This window comes from Sorex araneus, chromosome 1, assembly GCF_027595985.1.
Source record: "Sorex araneus isolate mSorAra2 chromosome 1, mSorAra2.pri, whole genome shotgun sequence".
In the NCBI taxonomy this organism is placed as follows: domain Eukaryota; kingdom Metazoa; phylum Chordata; class Mammalia; order Eulipotyphla; family Soricidae; genus Sorex; species Sorex araneus.
In genome coordinates this window covers 157,666,007-157,689,358 of record NC_073302.1, presented here as the reverse complement: position 1 = coordinate 157,689,358, position 23,352 = coordinate 157,666,007, and the positions used below count along the sequence as shown (strand labels likewise).

General features: G+C 43.7%; 1 protein-coding gene across 1 annotated transcript in view; it reads right to left on the bottom strand.

Annotated features, from left to right (window-relative positions):
• Positions 1 to 17,681: 17,681 nt before the first annotated feature.
• Positions 17,682 to 23,352, bottom strand: part of MSH3 (mutS homolog 3) — a 173,184-nt gene continuing 167,513 nt past the window's right edge. The window contains exon 24 of the mRNA XM_055142873.1: positions 17,682 to 23,120. Coding sequence (XP_054998848.1) covers positions 23,012 to 23,120 — 109 coding nt within the window. The 3' untranslated portion in view covers positions 17,682 to 23,011. The remainder of the gene's footprint in view (positions 23,121 to 23,352) is intronic.

Here is a 23,352-nt window from a genome sequence, read left to right as displayed (position 1 = left end):
GAGAGCCTAGTGTCTGCCCTTCTGTCATTTCTCACACAGCAACATAGTGTGTCAATAGTCAGTGGCCTGACACACTGAAAAATACCCATCCCCTCACCTTCTGTTCCACTGTTGCTGCTGCTGGGTGAAGGGTCGCACCCACATCTGGTTGCAGTGCTCAACTCACCTGGCTGGGGAGCACCAGAGACTTACACTTGGTCTCTTACCACAGAGCTGACACAGGGGTGCTCAGAGTATGTGGGGTGATTTGGGGAATAGAACTTAAAGCCTCCCACTTGCAAGACCAGAGCTTCAGCCCTGTCGTCATTCCTGGGGACCCTAGCACAGATTGAGTTGCTGTCAAGGTTGGTGTTGGGATGGCTGAGCCCAAGAAGCTGAGTCAGCTCCTCACCTTCCATGTGGTACAGGCATTTGCTGGAATGTTCCCTAAGGTTAATAACCATGAAGTGAGCTCACACAAACGCAGCAACATAACCATTGTTCAGGTCGATATGCGTAACCAGGGCAGAAGTTTTTGGTTTTGCTTTTGTCGTGGGGCTACACCAGGCAGTGCTCAGTGCTTAGGGGTTGCTCTTGGCGATGCTTGGGAGGGGGAGATCTCATGGTACTAGGAATAGAACCCAGGCATCAGCATATAAAACATATGATGTGCTCCAGCCCCTCGTGCTGCCTCTCTGACTCAGCGCAGGAAAGCCTAGATTTTTTTGAGGGGGTGGAGAGGATGGAGGCACATCTGTCAGTGCTTGATCGCTACTCTTGGGACCATGAGGTGCTGGGGATCAAGCCAAGGTCACCAGCACGCAGAGCATGTGCTCAACCCACTGGGTTATTTCTCTCATTCTAAGATGTTTATTTACGTTTACTTGGGGCTGCAGGTTGGGGCCACACCTGACCCTGCTCCAGGGATATTTCTGGTTTGTGCTCAGGAGTGACCCCTGGTGATTTTGGAGATGGCACTGGGGTCAGCTGTACTGTAAGACCCCCCCTGCACTCTCTCCCTCTCTCTACCTCCCTCCCTTTTGTCTCTCTCTCTCTCTCTCTGGCCCCACCCAAGGAGAGATATATAGTTAATAAAATTAGTATCGTCTATTTCTCCATTGTTTCAGTTGAAATCATCTTAAAAATATTCATCTCCATCCCTGGCTAGTGAAGTTTGTTTTTCCTTGGCAATCAGCTTTCAGTATTCCCCCCTCCAACCCCAAATTTCATTCAATTGACTTGTACTGCTTTTCTGGCTACAAATGGTGTTAAAATATTCTGCTGTTATTTACTGCAATCTACAGAATCCTAGGGGCCAGAGTGATAATACTGCGGGTAGGGTGTTAGCCTTACACGTAGCAGAACTGGGTTTGATCTCTGGCATCCCATATAGTCCTCGGAATACCACCAAGAGTAATTCCCAAGTTCAGAGCCAGGAGTAACCCTTGAGCATCACTGAGTGTGACCCAAAAGTTGAAAGAAAGAAAGAAAGAAAGAAAGAAAGAAAGAAAGAAAGAAAGAAAGAAAGAAAGAAAGAAAGAAAGAAAGAAAGAAAGAAAGAAAGAAAGAAAGAAAGAAAGAAAGAAAGAAAGAAAGAAAGAAAGAAAGAAAGAAAGAAAGAAAGGAGAGAGAGAGAGGGAGGGAGGAAGGAAGGAAGGAAGGAAGGAAGGAAGGAGGAAGGAAGGAAGGAAGGAAGGAAGGAAGGAAGGAAGGAAGGAAGGAAGGAAGGAAGGAAGGAAGGAAGGAAGGAAGGAAGGAAGGAAGGAAGGAAGGAAGGAAGGAAGAAAATCCTAGGCACCTTGCGAGTTACACAGGCTTCCAGGAATTAACCTAGAAACCAGGGGCCTCTGCAACCTCTCGCCTTGTTTCCATGGCGAGCGCATGCGGAACAACAGCCCACCTACAGCTTTAGCTGGCGGCAACATCAAGGGCCTCTGGCTTTTATTTGTCAGATGAAAATGTAGCAACAAAACTCTTCACTTCCTGGTGGCCACTCTTCTCCTAAGCAGATATTTCAAGGTTTCCGAGAACTGATGGATGAATGGAAATGCTCCAGGGCGCCTCCTCCCACCAAAAAAAACCCTCAAAACTCCACAATAAATCAACAAGGTGAAATAGTCGTTAAACTCCTTAAGAGCTTGGAGCATTAGCCCATCCAAAGAAAATTTCATTGGACAACACAGAGAAACAGATTTTTAAAACGAAACTTTTCTGATTCGACACATAAATCTGAGGAGTAACGGTCTGCCGGACCAGCCAAGGGACCATTGAACTAATAAAAAGGAAGAGAAAAATGGCAAGCAGAGTCCATTACTATCTAATTTTAAACAGGAGAAATTTAAATTAAAAATAGAAAGTTACTTAAATAAATATGAATTTGAATCATTCAAGGGAGGAAAACTCCATTTGTTTAATAGCAATTTAACTATCCTTGGTGGAATTGTTTCAGAGCAGCTCCTAGGATGGATTTAAATAACTACCTATGATATTCTATTTTATTTGCAATGTAAAAAGAAGGACAGGTTAGCATAGACAATAAAAAGGAACACGAAACAAAACATACAAAAAATGGGGGCAAGGGTAGAAGGCAAGGCTCAGAGCTACAGCATATGCTTTGTAAGCAAGAGGCTCCAGGCTTGATCTCTAGTATTGTCAAAAAACAAGGGGGCACAAACAGCATACATGAAGCAGTGTTTGCGATGGGAGAAAGTGTACGGATTAAGGCACTCACCTTGTATGTGGCTGACCTTGTTCAATCTTAGGCAACACGTATGGTCTCTTGAGCTTTGCCAGTGGTCTCTCCAGAGCAAAGAGTAGCCCAACACCCGCTCAACCTCACCCTTACCCACCCCCAAAGAAAGCAGTGCTAGAATGGTTGAGGTATTTGCCAAGTATTTCTGGAAAACTTAAATTAAAGCAATGCCCCTACCTGATGTCTAGAAGCAACAACAGAGGAAAGGAGCACAAGCTTGGGAGCATCCTGGTGTGATAGGAAACCTTCCCCTGTGCCCAGAGAGCAGAAAAGGGGAGGAGGAGGTAGAGGAGGAGAAGGAGGAGGAGGAGGAAAAAGAGGATGAAGATGAGGAAGAGGAGGAGGAGGAGGGAGAGAAGGAGGAGGAGGAGGGGAAGAGGAGGGGGGAGGAGGAGAAGGAGGAGGAGGGCCTGATCCATAGCGGCGGTTGGGAACTCGACTCTCAAGGCTTCATCTCACTGACCGCAAGTAACAGTTGTCTGGGTCTGCCTGCCTGAGACAGCGGCCAGGAAGTAGGCTGAATTTTTGGAGCACATCCCAGCCAAGTGACATCCCAAGTTTTGCCACTGGGGAACCCCTGACCTCAGTGCCTGCCCCAAACCAGGCTGAGCTCTGCCAGGAGTGGCCCTGGGCCCCCAGCTCTGCGGGCGCACCCCTACAGAAAACCGTTTCCCTAGGGAGATGGATTTATGAAGACACATGGCCCAGGTGGGCTCTGAAACCCAGTTCTAGCCCAGGGCTCCGTCCTGGGGCCGCGGCGGTGGGCGGAGCGCACATTCCAGAAACCCAGAGGAGCAGCAAAGGTCGGGCGCAGGTCACCAGGCGGCCACGGTCCCTTCCCCAGGAGAGAGAAGAAGAGGAAAGCAAAGCCACGTGTCCACAGACCTTTTTTGGGAGCCACGATAACAGACACGAGGAAAAGGTTAAAAGAAACAGAACATGATTGGTGAACTCGAAAACTGGAGACGGGAGGGACATCTGGAAATGATGGAGGCGCACAGGGTGCCAGAACGGAGACAGATCAAAGGCACGGACCGAGAGCAAGCTTGGGTTGAGCAGTTCGAGCCTGAACCCGTGATGTCTTCTGTGACAGTGGTGAAGTGGTGACAGCAGCTGGGCTGGGGGAACATCTGGGCTTCCAGAACTGGAGGTGAGATGCGGGAGCCCCTGAGACTCGCTGCACTCTTTCCCATCTCAGCAGAGAGCGCAGCTGCTCGGGTTTTATTGCTGTGGTTGCAGGAATCTCTCAGCAGGCACGGGGTGGAGGGGGGGGCGTGAAGCCCGTTTCCCCACTGGGACAGGACCTAAGCCCTGGTAGCTTGTTCACTGCCTGGAAACGAAGAAGCCTACACTGACCACCAAAGGAAGCTGAGCGCGTCCCAGCACCAGGGGGGTTAATCCCGGTGGGAGTTGTACCTAGGGTGGGCCTAGGAAGTCAAGTGCCCTGATTCCTCTGACTTCTATTGCAGTTTTCTTTTCTTTTTCTCTCTCTTTTTTTTTTTGTGCTTTTTGGGTCACACCCGGCAATGAACAGGGGTCACTCCTGGCTCTGCACTCAGGAATTACCCCTGGTGGTGTTCGGGGGACCATATGGGATGCTGGGGATCAAACCCTGGTCGGCTGTGTGCAAGGCAAATGCCCTACCTGCTGTGCTATTGCTCCAGCCCCTCCATTGCAATTTTTAAGATAAAGAAAAATTCAATCTCGGGCTGTCACTGACTTAAATTCCTTCTGTGAAAACAATCCCTTGGACTCTGACTTGAAGGGTAAGGGGGGCTGGGGGCTGAGGTGACCAAGCCAGGGAAAGGGATGTGTGTGTATATGTGTAGTGTGTGTACACGCGCGCATGCATGTATGTGCATGTGTGTGTGCAGGTGTGTGTGCTGCATTTGTGTACATTTATGTCTGAAGGTGAGGACGGAAGGATTAGAGTAGAAGCAACATAATACAATGGTGGAGAGTATTTCTTACTTTGGGGTTGGTACAACAACACCTTTGTACATGTAATGTGTAAACGCGAAAACTATGTTAAGCCATGCAATCTCAATAAACTTCCCTGTAAATAGTAAATAGGGCTGGAGAGATAGAGTATAGGAGGTACTCTCTTGCCTTGCCTTGCTTATAACCTACCCAAGTTTGGTCCCAGGCACTGCATATAGTCCCTGGAGCCACGCTCACTTTTGAGCACAGAGCCAGGAATAGCCTCTGAGCACCTCCAGGTGAAACCCCAAATAAATGCATAAATAAACTGAATCTCTCTTCACTGTACTCCCCCTCCATGTGAAATCCATCTCTTGTGAAGTGAGGCCAATGCTTCACACACATTTTATCCAGTAGGAGGCTTCTGTCAGTGAGCAACAGAAACATCACACTATGGCTTCAGCTGTAAGGACGATCATCGTTCCCCCACGAGTCCTGGCAGGTGGGATGGTGCCTGGACCATTGGTGGCTTCTCCCTGCCATCCGGGCCCAGCTCCTCCCACCTACCATGCCGCTGCTCTCAGCACGCGGGCAATCGTCTGCATCCTCCCATTTCCAGCATCCCTGGTATTGCAGTTTTCAAAGCTTGAAGTGGAGGGAAAAGAACACAACCAGCTCTGTCTTCTCAGAATGAATGTGGAGCTAGGAGTCAGCCCTGAGCACAGCCACGTGTGGTGGCCCAAACACCAAAATAAATAAATAAATAAATAAATAAATAAAAATAGTTTAAAACAGCCATACAAAGACCTCATTTTCTGAGCTCCACCTCTCCTTTCCTCTTTTCAATTTTAAGCTCTTCTGAGAACATAAAGCACTTTATTTATTTATTTATTTATTTATTTATTTTGGCTTTTTGGGTCATACTCAGAGATGCTCGGGATTTACTCCTGGCTCTGTGCTCAGAAATTACTCCTGGCAGGGCTCTGGGGGCCATATGGGATGCCGGGGATTGAACCCCAGGATGGATGCAAGCAAGGCAAACGCCCTACCCCCTTTATTATTGCTCTGGCCCCTAAAGCGCTTTTTACTATCTTGACACCTCATGCTCTCTCCTCTCTCTCTCTCTTCCTCTCCCTCCCTCCCTCCGCCCCCCTCAAACACACACACACACACACACACACACACACACACACACACACACACCTATAATTAGGTTGGCTTAGGAATACTTCTGACAGAACCACAATATCCAATCTTTCAAAGTTTGGGCAAGGCCGAGTTGGAAGGAGCATGGTGTTTCATTGCCGAACTCATGCATTCTGTGAAACCTCTGCCTTCTACAGCTCCGAGCCAGGTCTCAGGAAAGGATCGGATAAAGTCCTTGCAAAGCAATTCTCTCCCAGAGGATATTTTCCTTCACATCCTGTGTCCATAGCTTCAGGATGAGAAATGGGACGATTATGTAACTATCTGTGATTTCTCTGCAATTAATTATGGGAGGAAACATTGCTTCTCCTGTTGCCTCGGGCTTTGCTAGCATTTAAAGCAAGCTTCCTGCACTTACAGCTTATTTTATTTTGTCATTAACAAAGTTCTATGGCAACATATTATACAAAAATTATATGACTTATTTGAATCAGTTAATACATTTGTTCTCTGTTCTTTAAATAACTCAAAATGAACTCAAATGGAGCACAGGCAATTTCCCACTGTATTTCTAGATCAAGATCTACATACAAGCAATGTTACCCAATCTATTTTTTTGTATTGTGACAAAATAAACACGGTAGCACTGTAGCACTGTCCTCTGGTTGTTCATCAATTTGCTTGAGCGGGCACCAGTAATGTCTGCATTGTGAGACTTGTTACTGTTTTTGGCATATCAAATACGCCATAGGTAGCTTACCAGGCTCTGCTGTGCAGGCAGGATACTCTTGGTAGCTTGCCTGGCTCTCTGAGAGGGACGGAGGAATTGGACTTGGATTGGCCTCGTGCAAGGCAAACGCCCTACCCGCTGTGCTATCGCTCCAGTCCGACAAAATACACACAACATAAATTTTCCATTTTAAAATGTGCTATTCAGTAGCAGTAAATACTTTCATATTGCTGTGCAAACATCAACTCCAGAACTATTCATCAACCCAAACAAAAGAATTCTCATGAGATACCAACTCCCAACTACTCCTCCCCAAAACATCATTCTATTTAAGTCACTACCTAGGTTTCTACTCTAGGTTCCTCTGACTAGTGGGATGGTACAATATTTATCTTTCTGCAAGTGGCTTATTTTGGATAGCTAACGTGTTTAAGGCTCATCTTTTAGCAGAATTGCCTTTCTTTTAAAGTTCATCAACTTTTATTTATTTATATTGATCGTCACTGTCACTGTCACTGTCATCCCGTTGCTCATCGATTTGTTTGAGTGGGCACCAGTAACGTCTCTCATTGAGAGACTTATTGTTACTGTTTTTGGCATATCCAATACGCACGGGGTAGCTTGCCAGTCTCTGCCGCGTGGGCTCCATACTCTCGGTAGCTTGCCAGGCTCTCCAAGAGGGGCGGAGGAATCGAACTCGGGTCGGCTGCATGAAAGGCAAATGCCCAACCACTGTGCTATCGCTCCAGCCCATATTGATCGTATTTATATTAATTATATAAATATATAATGACTATATTTTATATAGATACCATGATGTACAATCTGTTAAAGCATTTCAGGCAATTTATTTTCTTACTTTCTTACAGTTTCATTTCTGTTTTGATGTACACATCAACAAACTATGTGCACATGTTCATGAATCAATCAGAATACAAAATCTTCCAGAATTTTCTTCCTTTCTGTCCTCATGTAACCTTGATCCCTGACAGCCACTAATCTTGTCTCCCTCTCTAAGGTTTACCAACTGTTTCCTTCTTCCCTCTGTCCCTCTCTCCCTCCCGCCACACCCAGCAGTGCTCTGGGCTCACTCCTGGAGTGACTTAGGGGACCATATGGGGTAAAAGAGATCAAACACAGGTTGGTCCCATGCAAGGCAAGTGTCCTCCCTTTGGTCTGGCACTGGCTTCTTTTTTTTTTTTTCCTTTTTGGGTCACACCCAGCGATGCTCAGGGGTTATTCCTAGCTCTGCACTCAGGAATTACTCCTGGCCATGCTTGGGGGACCACATGGGATGCCGGGGATTGAACCCAGGTCAGCCATGTGAAAGGCAAACACTCTACCCGCTGTACTATCACTCTGGTCCCCTGGGACTGGCTTCTTTTGCTCAGCCTGATATAGGAGAGAATGACCTATGTTGTTTTGAGTTATTAATAGTTCATACTTTTTTGTACTGAAAAGTGGTTGGGGCTTCCATCTGTTTAATTCCAGTCACCACTTGAAAGACATTTGGGGCATTTCCAGTAATGACCTATAGGAAAAATGAAGCTGTAAACATTCACATACAGGTGATTTGTTTTTTTTTTCTTTTTCTTTCTTTTTTTTTTTATAAATCTAAGGTTTTGCTTCTCTAAGAAAAAGAGTTAGTGGTAATGTTAAAGCATATGGCACCTAATTTAATGGTTTTGTTTGTTTATGAGCAACGGGATGACAGTGACAGTGACAGCTGTTGTTGGGAGTATACTTGGTGGTACTCAGGGCTTGCTCAGTGCTCTGCGCTCATGAATCATTCTTGACAGGGGTTGGAGGACTTTATGGTGTGCTGGGGATCAAACCTTGGTCAGGCATGTGCAAAGCAAATGCCTTACCTGGTGTATTATCACTCTGGCCTCTGTACTTAATTTTAGCTTTCATTTTAGTTTGGCAGTAATGCTCAAGGCTTACTCCTGACTCTGCATTCAGGAATTACTCCTGGTGGTGCTTCAGTCACCACCAGAACCAACACCCTCCCATATCCCAGCAGTGCCACAGGTGGCCTCCAAAATAACTTTTAGCCTGAACAATTAACTGTTGAGAGAATTAAAGATCAGATAGTACAATGGGTAAGGCACTTGCCTTGCATACAGCCAACCTGGGTTCAATCCATGACATTTGATATAGTCCACTGAGTACCACAAGGAGTAATTCCTGAGTGCAGGACCAGGAGTAACCCCTGAACATTACCAGGTGTGGCCCAAAAACAATAAGAAAAGAAAAGATAAGTTGTAGACAAGGAAGAAATATTTTTGAATCCTATATCCAGTCAAAAATCTCAGCAACAAGGAAACAGACAACTCAGTAAAATCAAAGACAATATATTTGAACAAAGATGTCACTGAAAAAATACGGAGTGGCAATTAAGCTCATGAATTATGTATAGTGTTAGGGAACCCATTATTAGAGAAATGCAAGTTAAAATCACAATGAAGTATCACCCACGCTATTGGAAAATATTACATACTCAACTCTCACATATATAACTTACAGTAGCAAGTGCTAGCCAGAGAACTGTTGGAGCAACTGGAACTCATTTCATTCTGGTGGCAACTCAGGGCCAGTGCCCAAACCCTCGCACTGCAGGGGATGGCCCCTGAATTTTTTTTTTTTTTTAGCTTTTTGGGTCACATTTGGCAATGCTCAGGGTTACTCCTGCCTCTGCACTCAGGAATTCCTCCTGGCGGTGCTGGGGGAATATGGGATGCCGGTAATCAAACCAGGGTTGGCCTTGCAAGGCAAATGCCCTACCCGCTGTGCTATCACTCCAGCCCCAGCCCCCGAAAAATTTTAAAAGTTAACCAGAAAAAGAAAAAAATTGAGAATCTACTGATACTAGGAGAGAAGCTTTAATAGTAGAATCACTGTATTCATGTCATGTCATCCCATTGTTTGCCGATTTACTTGAGTGGACACTAGTAAGCCTCTCCTTACTCATCTTTCCCAACAATTGGAGGCTCTTTTAGGGTCAGGGGAATGAGACCTACCGTTACTGTTTTTAGCATATCAAATATGCTACGGGTAGCTTGCCAGGCTCTGCCATGCGGGTGGGATAGTCTCAGTAGCTTTCCAGGGCATTTGTCTTGCACGTGGCCGACCCGGGTTCAATTCCTCCGCCCCTCTCGGAGAACCCGGCAAGCTACCCGTGGCGTATTCCATATGCCAAAAACAGTGACAAGAAGCCTCACAACTCCATTGTAAGATGTTACTGGTGCCCGCATGAGAGGTATATGTATACATATGTATATATACATATGTGCATATATATACTGTACAAGCATCCATAACAGTAAGGGAAAATTACAGTATGTTCAGTACTTTATATACACAGATATATATACAGTAATATATATTACTCTCTATAATTTATTGCCCAATAGTAAAAACTAGCCAAAATTAGGTTAAATTAGGTTTTCCTAAAATATAATTCTAAGCATGTCCAAATACATTTAATAGGATATCATATTTATTACTTGGGCTATTTGTTTGTTTGACTTTGGGGCCATGCAATACTTGGAGGGCCATGGAGTGCTGGAGACACCAGGTAGGATGTTTGCCTTGTATATGCTGGACCCGGATTCGATCTCCTCCACCACATATGGTCTTCTGAGGCTCCACAGAAACAGGGCTAAGCCCTGAGCATACCCAGGTGTGGCCTCAACATGAAAACAACAAACAAACCACTCCAGGTCTCCGACATGCAGACCATATGCTCAGCCCTCCGGACTCTCTCTAGGGCTATCCAGTCACCTATGCTGTGCAGACTCAAGGTACATAGAAATTTGTAACAAATATTTGACATACAAAAGGCACTTTGTAGTCTATGGAATTCTTATCTACTTTCTAATTTGACCCTTAGAACATTCCTATGAAATAAGCAAGGCACTTATTACAATCTCCTTCAAATGCTAGAGAATCTCAGAAGTGTTTTATCTGACTTTCTTTAAAAGACACTACGTGGCAAAGAAAGCATCACAAGTGGTCTGCTATGTCTAGTGCCCTTTGCACAAAATTGTGGAACCTCACGCACCCGCTGCAGAGTTGCTTATATCCTCCTCTTGATAAAATAGCACTCAGTGGTTTAATACACACACACACATGCTCACACACACACATGCACACACACATGCACACACACACACATGCACGCACACATGCGTGCGTGTTCTGTCTCTGTCTCTCTGTCTCTCTCTCACACACACATGCACGCACACACACGTGTGCTTACGTGCTGTTTCTGTCTCTGTCTCTGTCTCTCACACATACACACATGCACACATACACACATGCATGCACAAACACACACACATGCACGCACACACACGTGTGCTCGCATGCTGTTTCTGTCTCTCACACATACACACATGCACACATACACACATGCATGCACACACACACACACATGCACGCACACACACGTGCGTGTGCGTGCTCTGTCTCTGTCTCTCTCTCTGTCTCTCTCTCTCTCACACACACACACCAACACAACCAAAATTTTGTAATTGCATTTCAAGCCCTCTTACTATTCCGACGGTCTAAGTTGTAGAACTAGTTCAGGGTGATTGGGGTATCAGGTTAATTTAGGAAAATAAACATCACAGACTTGGTGCCCCAAAGGGCAAAAGAATGGAAAGCATCAAATAACATCCCCATCAGGGTAGGCAGAAGCAGAGGACATATTTAGGAATAGTGACTAGTTCAAGAAGAGAAAAGAAAGGGGAAAATGGCATGGGAATAAAGAGACTAAGAGGGCCAGAGCGATAGCACAGTGAGTTGGGTGTTTATCTTGCAAGAGACTGACCTGGGTTTGATCTCTGGCATCCCAGATGGTCCCTGGAGCATGGCCAGGAGTAATTCCTGAGTGCAGAGCTAGAAGTGAACTCTGAACATTTCTGGGTGTGGCCCCGAGAAGAAAGAGACTAAGGAATTCATCTGCTAGGACACTTTACCATACACGTGGCCATAGGCACTAAAATCTTGATTCATAAATGTAATACTTCAGAACTGACTAGATCCTCTCATTACTCTCCTATATTGGGGGGAATACGAACACCAGCTTATGTTTTTATCCCTGTGACAGGAGTACATTTTCTTTCTCTACAATATCTAATGTTCAATATGTGCAATATAGGTAGTGTATAAATTCTACACGCTGCCTTCTCTATCAGCTCAAAAATCTACATTGTAATAAGGGAATTCAGGTAAGAATCAAAAAGTACTGAACCTACTGTAATTTTCCCTCCTCTTATGGATGCCTGTACAGTTACCGGATTTGAGTGACTTTTTATTTACTAAAACCTCCAGCACCACATGTGGTTCCCTGAATCTGCCAGGAGAGATCCCCAAGCACAGAACCAGGAGTAAACCCTGAGCATAGCTCAGCTGGTGTGCTTCCCCACCTCCCCACCCCTCTGCACAGGAGAGAGAGAACACTCTCATTTGTGTGCCATCCAGATTTCTGTGATCACTTAACAGACATAATTTTTTAAATTCTTTAAGCATATGAAGATGTTTATCACCATAAGTATATCTGTTGTCAACAATATCTAGCTTTTTAAAAACTCTAGCTCTAGTTTATTCTAATCCCTAAGAAATAAAAATTTTCTCTATAATTTTATATACATTTTCACCTTAACTCTGAATCTGTCATTAAGACTTTAATGTCCTTAGAAAGGCAATTGACTTTATAGTATGGTAGTGGAAGTAATTCTTTTACAATTTCTCCATACCAACCAGAGACTTTAATTCCTAGTTGCAATCTCCTTTTCAGTTTTAAGATATTACTGAATCTACAGAGTATACGAATTATTTTATAGTTATCTTTCACCAATGCAGAGGGCCCTGCAAGTATGCCCCTCCAAATAAACTGAAAACAGCAGTGTTCTTCATTCCTAGGAGGCTGATTCCCAGGGTATTGGTATATTTCACAAACCTCCAGCAAATCTATATAACTAGATCAATGATGTGTACTGATGCTCAAAGTTGTTGCTCAGCTCACAGTTCCTCCCGAGTAAAGCAAAGCTATCGTTCCCAGTGGGCCTGAACAAGTCAAGTTGTTGCTTGACCCAGTGCTGGCTACTCTTCAGGCTCACCTCCTCAGCTACCATGGGAGGTGTCCCAGGACAAGAACAGGAACACCATGATAAAACGAGTCACTTAGGTCTGCCTTCTTAGGACAGCTGAACAGAGGAAGAAAAGAACTGGTGTGGGAGCAGGAATGGTTAGCTGTGGAGTGTGGGTGATAGTATTATGGAGGGGAAAATAGGGAGGAGAGCTCTTGGGGCACTAGAGGGAAGACAGTAATGGTCAGAGAGAAGGTATTGCACTATGGTGGAAACACAAATAGGGGAGAAATGGGAGTCCATGCCTTGATGAGGAAGGGACAAAAAGGGAACAGAAATGCATTGGCTGTATTCTGAAAACTATGTCACTATTCATTTTTTTCTTTTTGGGTCATACCTGGTGATGCTCAGGGGTTACTCCTGGCTCATGCACTCAGGAATCACTCCTGGCGGTGCTCAGGGGACCATATGGGATGCTGGGAATCGAACCCAGGTCGGTGGCGTGCAAGGCAAACGCCCTGCCCACAGTGCTATCCTTCTAGCCCCACTATTCTTTTTTTGGGGGGGGTTCACACCCGGCGATGCACAGGGGTTACTCCTGGCTCTGCACTCAGGAATTACTCCTGGCGGTGCTCGGGGGACCATATGGGATGCTGGGATTTGAACCCGGGTTGGTGGCGTGCAAGGCAAACAACCTACCCGCTGTGCTATCTCTCCAGCCCCACTTTTCTTTAAGTACAAGTTCGGTCACGGTTTCTGTTTTCCTTGCTTTCACCACATCTTTTAGCATCTCTTTGTTCCTGTGATTTTAAACTATGAGTATTAGGGCAAGGATGTGGTTCAAGTCGCAGAGGTTCTGAGTTCCCTCCCTGGTCCCCACGTGCCCCAAGCTCCACTGGGTTTGACCCTGATGGCCTCCACTGGGCATGACCCTAGTGGCCCAGCTGTGAATACTGTCAGGCACGCAGGCCCCCATAACTATAAAAGACATGAGAATATCACTATTAAATAATCTTGCACTTCATTTAGACACAAACCAATAAATAAATGAAACTGCTATTCTGGAGGAATAATTTTAGTTTAAAGAGATTCTAACTGTGGTAGGACATTTATGTAACATTTTGTTTCTTGTTTGGGAGGACATCAGCTAACTTGCTGGTGCAATTAGGCATTTCCAGTCTGCAACCTATACACACTTGCCCTGATATTTTTTGTATAGGGGCATACCCAGCCGTGCTGGGGGTGCTGGGGGTGGGTGGGGCAGGCAAAGGACTGAGCTCAGGGCCTTCCCACATGTTAGGAATGTGCCACATGTCCTACCATTTGAGCTATCTTTCATCCCATAAATGTATTTCTTTGTGTGTGTGTGTGGAGGTGGGGAGAGGGCATAGTGGCTGTGCTCAAGGCTTTCTCCTGGCTCTGGACTTTGGGATTACTTCTGGAGTGACTAGGGGAACAGTGTGGGATGCTGGAAATCGAACCCAGGTCAGCCATGTGCAGGACAAGTGCCTTACCTTCTGTATTATTTTTCCAGACCCTGTATTTCTTACATTTTAAATTGGGGGTGAGGGCTTTTCACACCTGCCTGTGCTCAAGGTTGGTCATAGCTCTGTGCTCAGGGATCATTTCTGGTGAGGATTGGAGGATCATATATGGTACCAGGGATTGAACTGGATTGGCTGTGTGAAAGCAATGAACCTTATCTGTTATACTAGTTCTAAGATCCCTATTTTTTTACATTCAAGTCAGACAACTTGAAGTCTCCAGGACTTACCTTGACAGAAAAGCAATACTTCAACTTGCTCATTCCTGCAAACAAAGGATTGCATTTTTTTCCACCTCAAGAAAACACTACTTATTTGTTCTTTGGTTTTTGGAACACACTTAATGGTGCCTGGTGGCTATTCAGTGCTATGACTTCTGTTGGTCAGTGCTCAAGGACCATGCAGTGCTGAGATTAAACCCAGCCTTTCTGCATGCAAATTTGGTAGGGGGGCATGGTTTAGGTCATATTCTGCAATGCTTAGGGGGTTATTCCTGTCTCTGTGCTCAGGAATGACTCTTGGCAGAGATGGGAGACCGTCTCTGCCAAGGTGCTGGGGAGTCAAACCAGGATCAGCAGGATTCAAAGTAAGTACCTTCAACAACCTATTAACTCCCTGGCCATATCCATAACTTTTAAATCCACTCCGATATTTGTAACTATCATAGGAGTGGTTGTTCTGGGGACATGGAACATTGCAGGTCTAAGTTAAATTACTGCTGACCAGCATTCATTGCAATGGGACTTGTTAGCCTTGAACTTACAAGTGTTAGTTAATTGTTGGGTCTGCCAAGGACTCTTCTGACAACTGGCCTCATGTTTTAGTAACTAAGGGAAAGAAAAATTTTGAACCTACCTTGCATACAAAAACCAGAGCTACTGATTGTTGAAAATTGTGCTCAAGGCCATGAAACAAAGCCGGTGGTTGGGAATAATTTCATTTCCCGATTATGCTATAGATTGGTTGAAATATTATTTAGAATGTAAAATACCATTCAGTGGAGAGCTTAAGAATAGTCTGAAGCATCACACATGCCCTTTATAAACACTCTTTTAAATCTCATAACAACAGAGAAGAAACATTAAATATTTGCTTTTGCACGACATTCTGTTTCAGAAGAAAGAAGCATGACCATAATTCTCAAAACCAGATTCTTCAAGTATCTGCCCTGGGTTCTCTTAGGATAGGCACTTTAAAAATAAAGTTTTCTTCCTGTACTTTCCGCTCATTTTTCGCTGTGAGTCAAAAACTGCTCTAAAAATAAAGCCTTTTAAAAAACTGAATCTAGATATAGACCTTACACTTTTATAAAAATTAACTCAAAATGGACCATGTAAAATGATAAAACTGTGGCAGATAACAAAGAAAAATCTCGGGGGTGTCAAATTTTACCACCAGAGACACCAGATAGGACAGAAATGGTTGACAAGCTGGACTTCAAACTGCTCTGCAAGGCGTCTGAAGACAGCGTCAAGAATGAAAAGACAAACTACAGTTGGGTGAAGAAAAAAACATTGCAAGAGACATATCTACTAAGAAACTGTTCTCCAAAATGCATAAAGAATTAAAAAAAAAAACAACAACCTTAATGAAAGGAAAATGGTCACAGATGTAGCTCAGTAGAAGGGCATATGGTTTTTTCTTTTCTTTTTTTTTTTTTAATTGGTGGTGGGGGAGGGGTCCACACCTGACTAACTCCTGGCTCTGTGCTCAGGGATCACTCTTGGAAGACTTGGGGGACAATCTGGGCGGGACACGTGCAAGTGCTCTAACCCCCTGTACTATCACTGCAGCCCTATGAGTGTATGTCTTGTGAGGCCTTGGGTTCATCTCTTGACAACACACACAAAACAGAAAGAAAAAGAACAATTTAACTGTGTCTTTGTATTTTTTTTTCTGTTTGGGTGTTTGGGGCTCTTTCAGGCTCTGCACCTGGGGATTGCCTCAGGAGGTTCCCAGGAGAATATCCTGCGCCTGAATTTGAATCCAGGCATCTCATATGCAAAGCATTTGTCCCAGTTCTTTTTGAGCCCAAAAACTTAGATTAAAAAAAAAAAGGAAGATAAAGGCCTGAATAAATACCTTACCAAGAAGATAAGCATGTGAGAAAGAAGTATAAAAAAGTGCTTAGTACCATTAATAAGTGACAGACTTAAGACAAGGAAATCCACCATATCCCTATTAAAATTGCCAAAATCCAAAATATACCAGTATACAATGGTGAAGCTATGAGCAAAATGTAAAGGTTACTCATTGTTGATAAGAAAGCAAAATGATACAGCAACTTTGTAAACAACTTAGGCATATTCTTCAAAAATAAGCCATACAGGTACCATAGAGCCAGCAATTTAACGCTATGGTATTTTCTCAAATAGATTGAAAACATGCCCCCACAAAAACCTGAACACGAAAGTTTATAGGCTCTAAACAGCAGGTGGATGGATAAACTGTGGCATATCCAAACAATGAAGTATTCAGTTAAAAGAGGTAATGGGGGACTGGAGCGACAGTACAGCGGGTAGGGTGTTTCCCAGCACCCCATTTGGTTCTCTGTGCACCGCCAGGCGTAATTCCTGAGTGCAGAGCGCAGAGCCAAGAGTAACCCCTGTGCATCACCGGGTGTGACCCAAAAAGCCAAAAAATAAAAATAAAAAGGAAATGGCAGAAATGGCCATTAAACCATAAGGACATGGAGGAAGCTTGCTCACACATTCCTGAGTGAGAGAAGTCAAAGAAGCCTCTGGAAAGACGACACACACAGTCAGATTCAAACCAGAGGCGACTCTATGAGAGGATAAACAATGAAGACCAGGTCAGCAGCTGCCAGCGCTGAGGGGAGGCAGGGATGAACAGGCAGAGCACAGAGGATTTTCAGGGGAGAGAAAGGATTCTGTTTAATTCTATAATAATGCACACAGATATACACTTGCTGAAGCCCATACAATGTACATCACCAAAAGTAAACCCTGAGGAGTATTAAGGGTTTTGAATGAAGTGGGGCTGGGGAAAATATAAGAACAGCTAGGGCATTTGCTGTGTTTGTGGCCAACCTGGGCTCCATCCCAGGTTGGTCCCCTAAGTGCTGCCAGCAGTAATCCCTGATCACAAGGCCAGGAGCAAGCCCTGAGCATTGTTGGGTGTGGCCCCAAAATAAAAAACAAATGGTGGTGTGTGTGTGTGTGTGTGTGTGTGTGTGTGTGTGTGTGTGTGTGTGTGTGTGTTGAATGACCATGCCTCAAGGTTGGTGGTAGAGACTATTTTCTGCTCACATTTTTACTGCACAGGGAAAACTACTCCCAAATAATAGCCTGTTTTTATTTATTTTTTTATTCAATCACCATGAGAAAAAGCATCACAAAATTATTCATAATTGTATTTCAGTCATACAGTATTCCAAAACCATCTTTCCACCAGTGTAATTTCCCAGCACCAGTGTCCCCAGTTTCTCTCCCAATCCCTTCAAGTTATCCCCTGCCCTACCCCTCTTCTCTCATTTTAGGCAGTATGGTTTGTGATACAGATGCTGAAAGGGTATCATCTATACCCCTTTACCTGCTTTCAACACTCAGTTCTTGTCCAGAGTGATCATTTCTGACTTGTATTGTCATAATGGACCCTCCTCTGTCTTTACCCTTCATCTCCCACACCACTGACCAACCACTGATCACTCCTCCTGGCCTGCTTTTGCTGGCCTTGGATATGTTTCATAGTTTTTGTTTTTTACATCCCACAAATGAATGTGGTCATTCTGTATCTGTCCCTCTCCTTCTGACTCATTTCACTCAGCATGATACTCTCCAAGTCTATCCATTTACAGGCAAATTTCATGACCTAATTTTTCCTAATAGCTGTGTAGTATTCCACTATGTAGGTGTACCACAGTTTCTTTATCCATCGTCTATTCTGGGGCACTCAGGTTGTTTCTAGACTCTGGCTATTGTGAATAGTGCTGCAATGAAGATAGAAGTATGTGTGTGATTTTCTCTGTGTGTTTTTAGACCCCCTGGGTTTATTCCGAGAAGTGGTATTGCTGGTTCAAATGGGAGCTCAATTTCTAGTTTTCTGAGGAACGTTCATATTGTTCTCCAAAAAGGCTGGACCAGGCAGCATTCCCACCAGCAATGAACGAGGGTCCTTCTGCCCGCATCCGTACCAGCACTGGTTGTTCTTGTTCATTTGTATGTGTCCCTGTCTCTATGAACAGCCTATTTTGAAAAAGAATAAAGTTCCCCGAGCCTCACACCAGAACAACTGAGTCAGTCAGAATCCCAAAGGGGCCAGAGCCATAGTACAGTGGGTAGGGCATTTGATTGTATACGGTTTACCTGGGTTCGATCCCCAACACCTCATATGGTTCCCTGAGCACCGCTGGGAGTAATTCCAGAGTACAGAGCCAAGAGTAACCCCTGAGCATCACCGGTGTGACCCTTCCTTCTCCCAAACAAACAACAACAAAACAACAGAATCCCAAAGATGGTTGATGATTCAAGAACATGTTTCTGGCCACACACAGCTGTACTGCTGGTTCTGCACTCAGGGATCACTGCTGGCAGTGCTGTGGGGGACCATATGGAGTACCAGGGATTAAATTGGAAATGGCCACATACAAGGAGAGCACCTTAACCTCTGTACTATCTCTGCAGCCCGAGAATATGGGTTTTAACAAATTCAATTTTGGTCAAGATCCCTGAACATTCAGGGAGATGAGAAAGGAAAGGAGAGAAAATGGGGAAGAGACAGAACAAAAATGGAGAGTGACTGATATTCCTGATACCCAGCCCCAGAGACTCAGATGAAAGAGCGCTAGAGAGACACTCCTGCAATCTACATAAAACCCGTCCTATGGTTAGTGTGATCTGCGTATCTAGGAGAAAGAAGGGGGTAGTTTGAGGGTGGGAAAAGCTGGTCATACACTATCTTTGATACATGAATAAAACCTTTAAATGTTAAAAAAAAAACCCATAAATTTGAAGACTCTGAACAGAATATTTGGGCAAGGGTAAAATGACTAGTGGAAAGGACTCTTCCTCCTGTGCTCAGTAACATCTGGAGAAGAAGGCCCTGCTATGCAGTTCATGAAATCAAGTAGGGACACACTGTTCACTGTGATTTTATCAAAACAAGCCATGAAACAGGTTATTTGGGAGGATTTTTGTTTCAAAAACAGCTTAGGTAGTATAGTTCTAATATGCCAATCTACAGAGTATTGTAGTTTTGAAATGACACATCACAAAAACATTAATTATGAAAAGGCAAAAAACAAGTGGCAGGACTTTGAGATTAAAATCAGTGAATCCAATGAGTAAGGAAAACATTTTTGTTGTTTTGGGCCACACCTGGTGATGCTCAGGGACCAATCTTGGCAGTGCTCAGAAGATCATATTTGGTGCCAGAGATTGAATTTGGGCCTGCTGCTTGCAAGGCAAGCATCCTACCTATTGAACTATCTCTCTGGCCTAAGAAATGGTTATTTAAAACAGTCAAAAATCTATCAGGCAGGAAGTTACCTATGAAACAACACTTTTTATTGGATACACATATAAGTGATCAAATACAAGTCTCTGTTGAGTAGAAGAAACATTTAATAAATATTTTTGGAAAGGCAGGTGCAGACCAGGTCTATCCCAGGCAAACAAGAATGAATGTCCCCTTCAATGGTAATAGATCTTTGGTAATTAAAATCCTAACAATAATCATATAGAACTACAATGTTTCAAAGAGGTATCGATCTTAACTCCAAATTTAGAGATGACAGATAGTATTAATCCAACTTTCCTTTTCTCTCCACATGTATTCTTTACGTGTAAGATCAAACAGCACTTTTTTAAAAATGACAGAGCAGAACAGTAATTAATATTGATCTTGGAACTTCAGAAAGGCCAACATTAATTTGTACACTACACTGGATTCAATCTAGTCTTTACTCTGCAATTCATGCTGTGAGCAGTTTAACCAGCTGTATTTCTACTACCATGTGATAACAGGCCCAAACTTAGAAACAGAAAAATCCTTCTGCTGTTTCCATGTCCCACAATAACATACAGTAAGCTTCAGTATGGAACTAGAATGTATTGTCCTAGCACTGTAGTCCCGTTGTTCATCAATTTGCTCGAGCGGGCATCAGTAACGTCTCCATTGTGAGACTTGTTTGTTACCGTTTTTGGTATATTGAATATGCCACGGGTAGCTTGCCAGGCTCTGCTGTGCAGGCGGGATGCTCTTGGTAGTTTGCCAGGCTCTCTGAGAGGGACAGAAGAATCAAACCCAGGTCGGCCGCGTGCAAGGCAAATACCCTACCCACTGTGCTATGGAATCTTTATTATAAACAGAATTATTTTATTTTGTAGGGTGGGAGAACGTGGTGGTGCTCAGGACTTAACCTTGACTGTGTTCAAGTCACTCCTAGCATGGCTCTATGTATGTGGGAACTGTATGCGGTGCTGAGGACTGAACAGGGGTCGGCCCCATGCAAGGCAAGCACACAACCTGCTGTATTATTGCTCTGTACCCTGACAGGAATACTTTCATTTGACTGCTAACCAGAAAGAGTTTGTAAGCGGTCACGGATATAGGTCAGTGGTAGAGTATTTGCCCTGCTTGCATGAGGTCCTGGGTTCAATTCCAGACTGAACATGTTCTTTCTTAAAATTTTTTATTCAATAAATATTTACTGGGAAGGCTGATAAATGCTTTGTTCTGACAAATAAAGCAGAACAGTCATAACCCAACAAAAGACGCTGTCTACATATTTAGCAATAATTGAGACTCAGGTTTACAGCCTGATGCACATTAGAGTGATTTGGGGGAACTTAAAAAAATACTTAAAAAAAATCGACATTAAAAAGCATTCATAAATTTTAAGGCAATTATTTATACAAGTCCCTTAATAGAAATAATCCAAATATACATCAGTTGATGAATGGAAAAATAAGTCCAATGTTATTGTACATAAAATATTTTCACCAACAAGAATAAAATGCTTAAAGAATAAAATTACATGTCAGAGGGATGAATGTTGGAGACAGTATGCTATATGAAAAAAGCTTGGGGACTGGAGCGATAGAACAGCGGGTAGGACGTTTGCCTTGCACAGGGTTCGATTCCCAGCATCTCATATGGTACCCTGAGTAACACCAGGAGTAATTCCTGAGTGCAGAGCCAGGAGTAACCCCTGTGCATTGCCAGGTGTGACCCAAAAAGCACTGTAGCACTGTAGCACTGCCGTCCCGTTGTTCATCAATTTGCTCGAGTGGGTGCCAGTAACATGACGTCTCCATTATGAGACTTATTAATGTTTTTGGCATATCGAATACACAACAGGTAGCTTGCCAGGCTCTGCAGTGAGAGTGGCATACTCTTGGTAGCTTGCTGGGCTCTCCAAGAGGGACGGAGGAATCAAACCCAGGTTGGCTGCATGCAAGACAAACGCCCTACTGCTGTGCTATAGCTCCAGACCCAAAAAGCAAAGTTTAAAAAAAAAAAGCTTTTAGATATAATAGATGTTTATTATTAATTTTTCTTTATTTTGTCACACCAGTCGGTGCTCAGGGCTTAAGGTCCTGGCTCTACATTCAGGAATCACACCTGGCGGGACTCCGGAGACCATACGAAGTATCAGAGATCCAACACCTTTCAGCCGTGTACGAGGCAAGTGCCTTACCTGCTGTAGTATCTCTCTGGCTCCTAAATATAACAGATTGCACACTATATAATTTTATTCATATAAAATGTCCCAAACAGGCTATTTTATAGAGCCAGAAGCAGATTACTGATCTCGGCTGTTAACAGCTAGGGTTGTGGGATAGGAATGGAGAGTAAATGCTAATGGGTAAATTTTCATTGTTATGAAATGCTATAAAATTGTAACTGTCAGGAAAATGCAAATCAAACCCAAGTGAGGTATCCTCTTCACACTTTTGAGAAGGGCTATTGTGAAAAAAGAAGAGACATCGAGCACTGGCGAGAGGGTGGGGGAAAGGGAACCTTGTCTGTTAATGGATCCAAAGTGAGAACCTCAGTTCCTTGTGTGTGGAAGGGGCCACAGTCTTGGTTCTAATCAAACTGAACAGTGACAACTGTCAGTAACACCCTCAATTTCAACAGAAAAAAATTATTAAAAACAGCCATGCATAGAATATTTATTACTTGAATGACACATAATTTCATCCAACAATTTTTAACATGTTTAAGACTGTGTCAACATTTAGCTTTCCGAATTTTCACATGAAATTTTACTCCTTTTTTGTGGGCTATTTTCTAAAACCCTGATAATCTCTGTTTCTTATAAAAAAAATCTATGCTCCTGATGAATTAACTGACAATATTATCAAATCATTTGAGTTCAAACAAAAGTCTATTTCTGCTAGGTCTTTCAGTCAGTTGAAAAGTATCTGAAATAACACCAAAGTATGAGTTAAAATTTTATACCACTCTTTTAAAAGTTCATGAATTATATTCTACCACTTCAGACTTAAAAATATTGAACCTCGTTTCTTTATCTATTTAGTTCCAAGGAGGAACTCTATACACCCAAGTACAGGCTCTACCAGACCTACATCCCTGACACGTAGAAGGTTTGGATTTTCTATGGAGATAATGACATTTTTTAACAATTGTAATAATGATATTATTATGCCTTATTATAAAAAATGCTCATATGCTGAAAAGTCAGGATGAGAGACCTGAGACAGACTTTCCTCCAAAAAGGTCTTTTGGTTCCCAAAGGCATATACCACAGCTGTAATTTTATGCTCCTATCACACAAAGATGGGCTGTGACGGGAGAGTTGTTTTGCAGAGAATTTTAATTCTTCAGTTTCTGTTCAAAAACACAGTCTTTGTTCCAATCAGGAAGACAAGTCTGTAATTCCTTCCACTGGAACTTCTTCAGTCCACTTTTGCAGGTCTTTTAGGTCATTCGTCACCCACAGCTCTGTAAAACACTTAAGCTTGCTCCTGAGAGGAAAGAAAACACATTTGTTTTATAAACATAAACACTGGGGGGACCATACCTGTGATCAAAAGCAGCCAACAGTCAGGGCCGACTCCTCAGAGGAGGCGGCGTCAGAGTCAGCCTCACAGTGACGGGAGTTCTCAGCGCTGCTGCAATGACCCAAAACCAGTGGACCCAGTCTGTTGCCTGGCACTGTGTCCTCCAGGGACGGCGGAGCGCAGCTCCACACTGCAC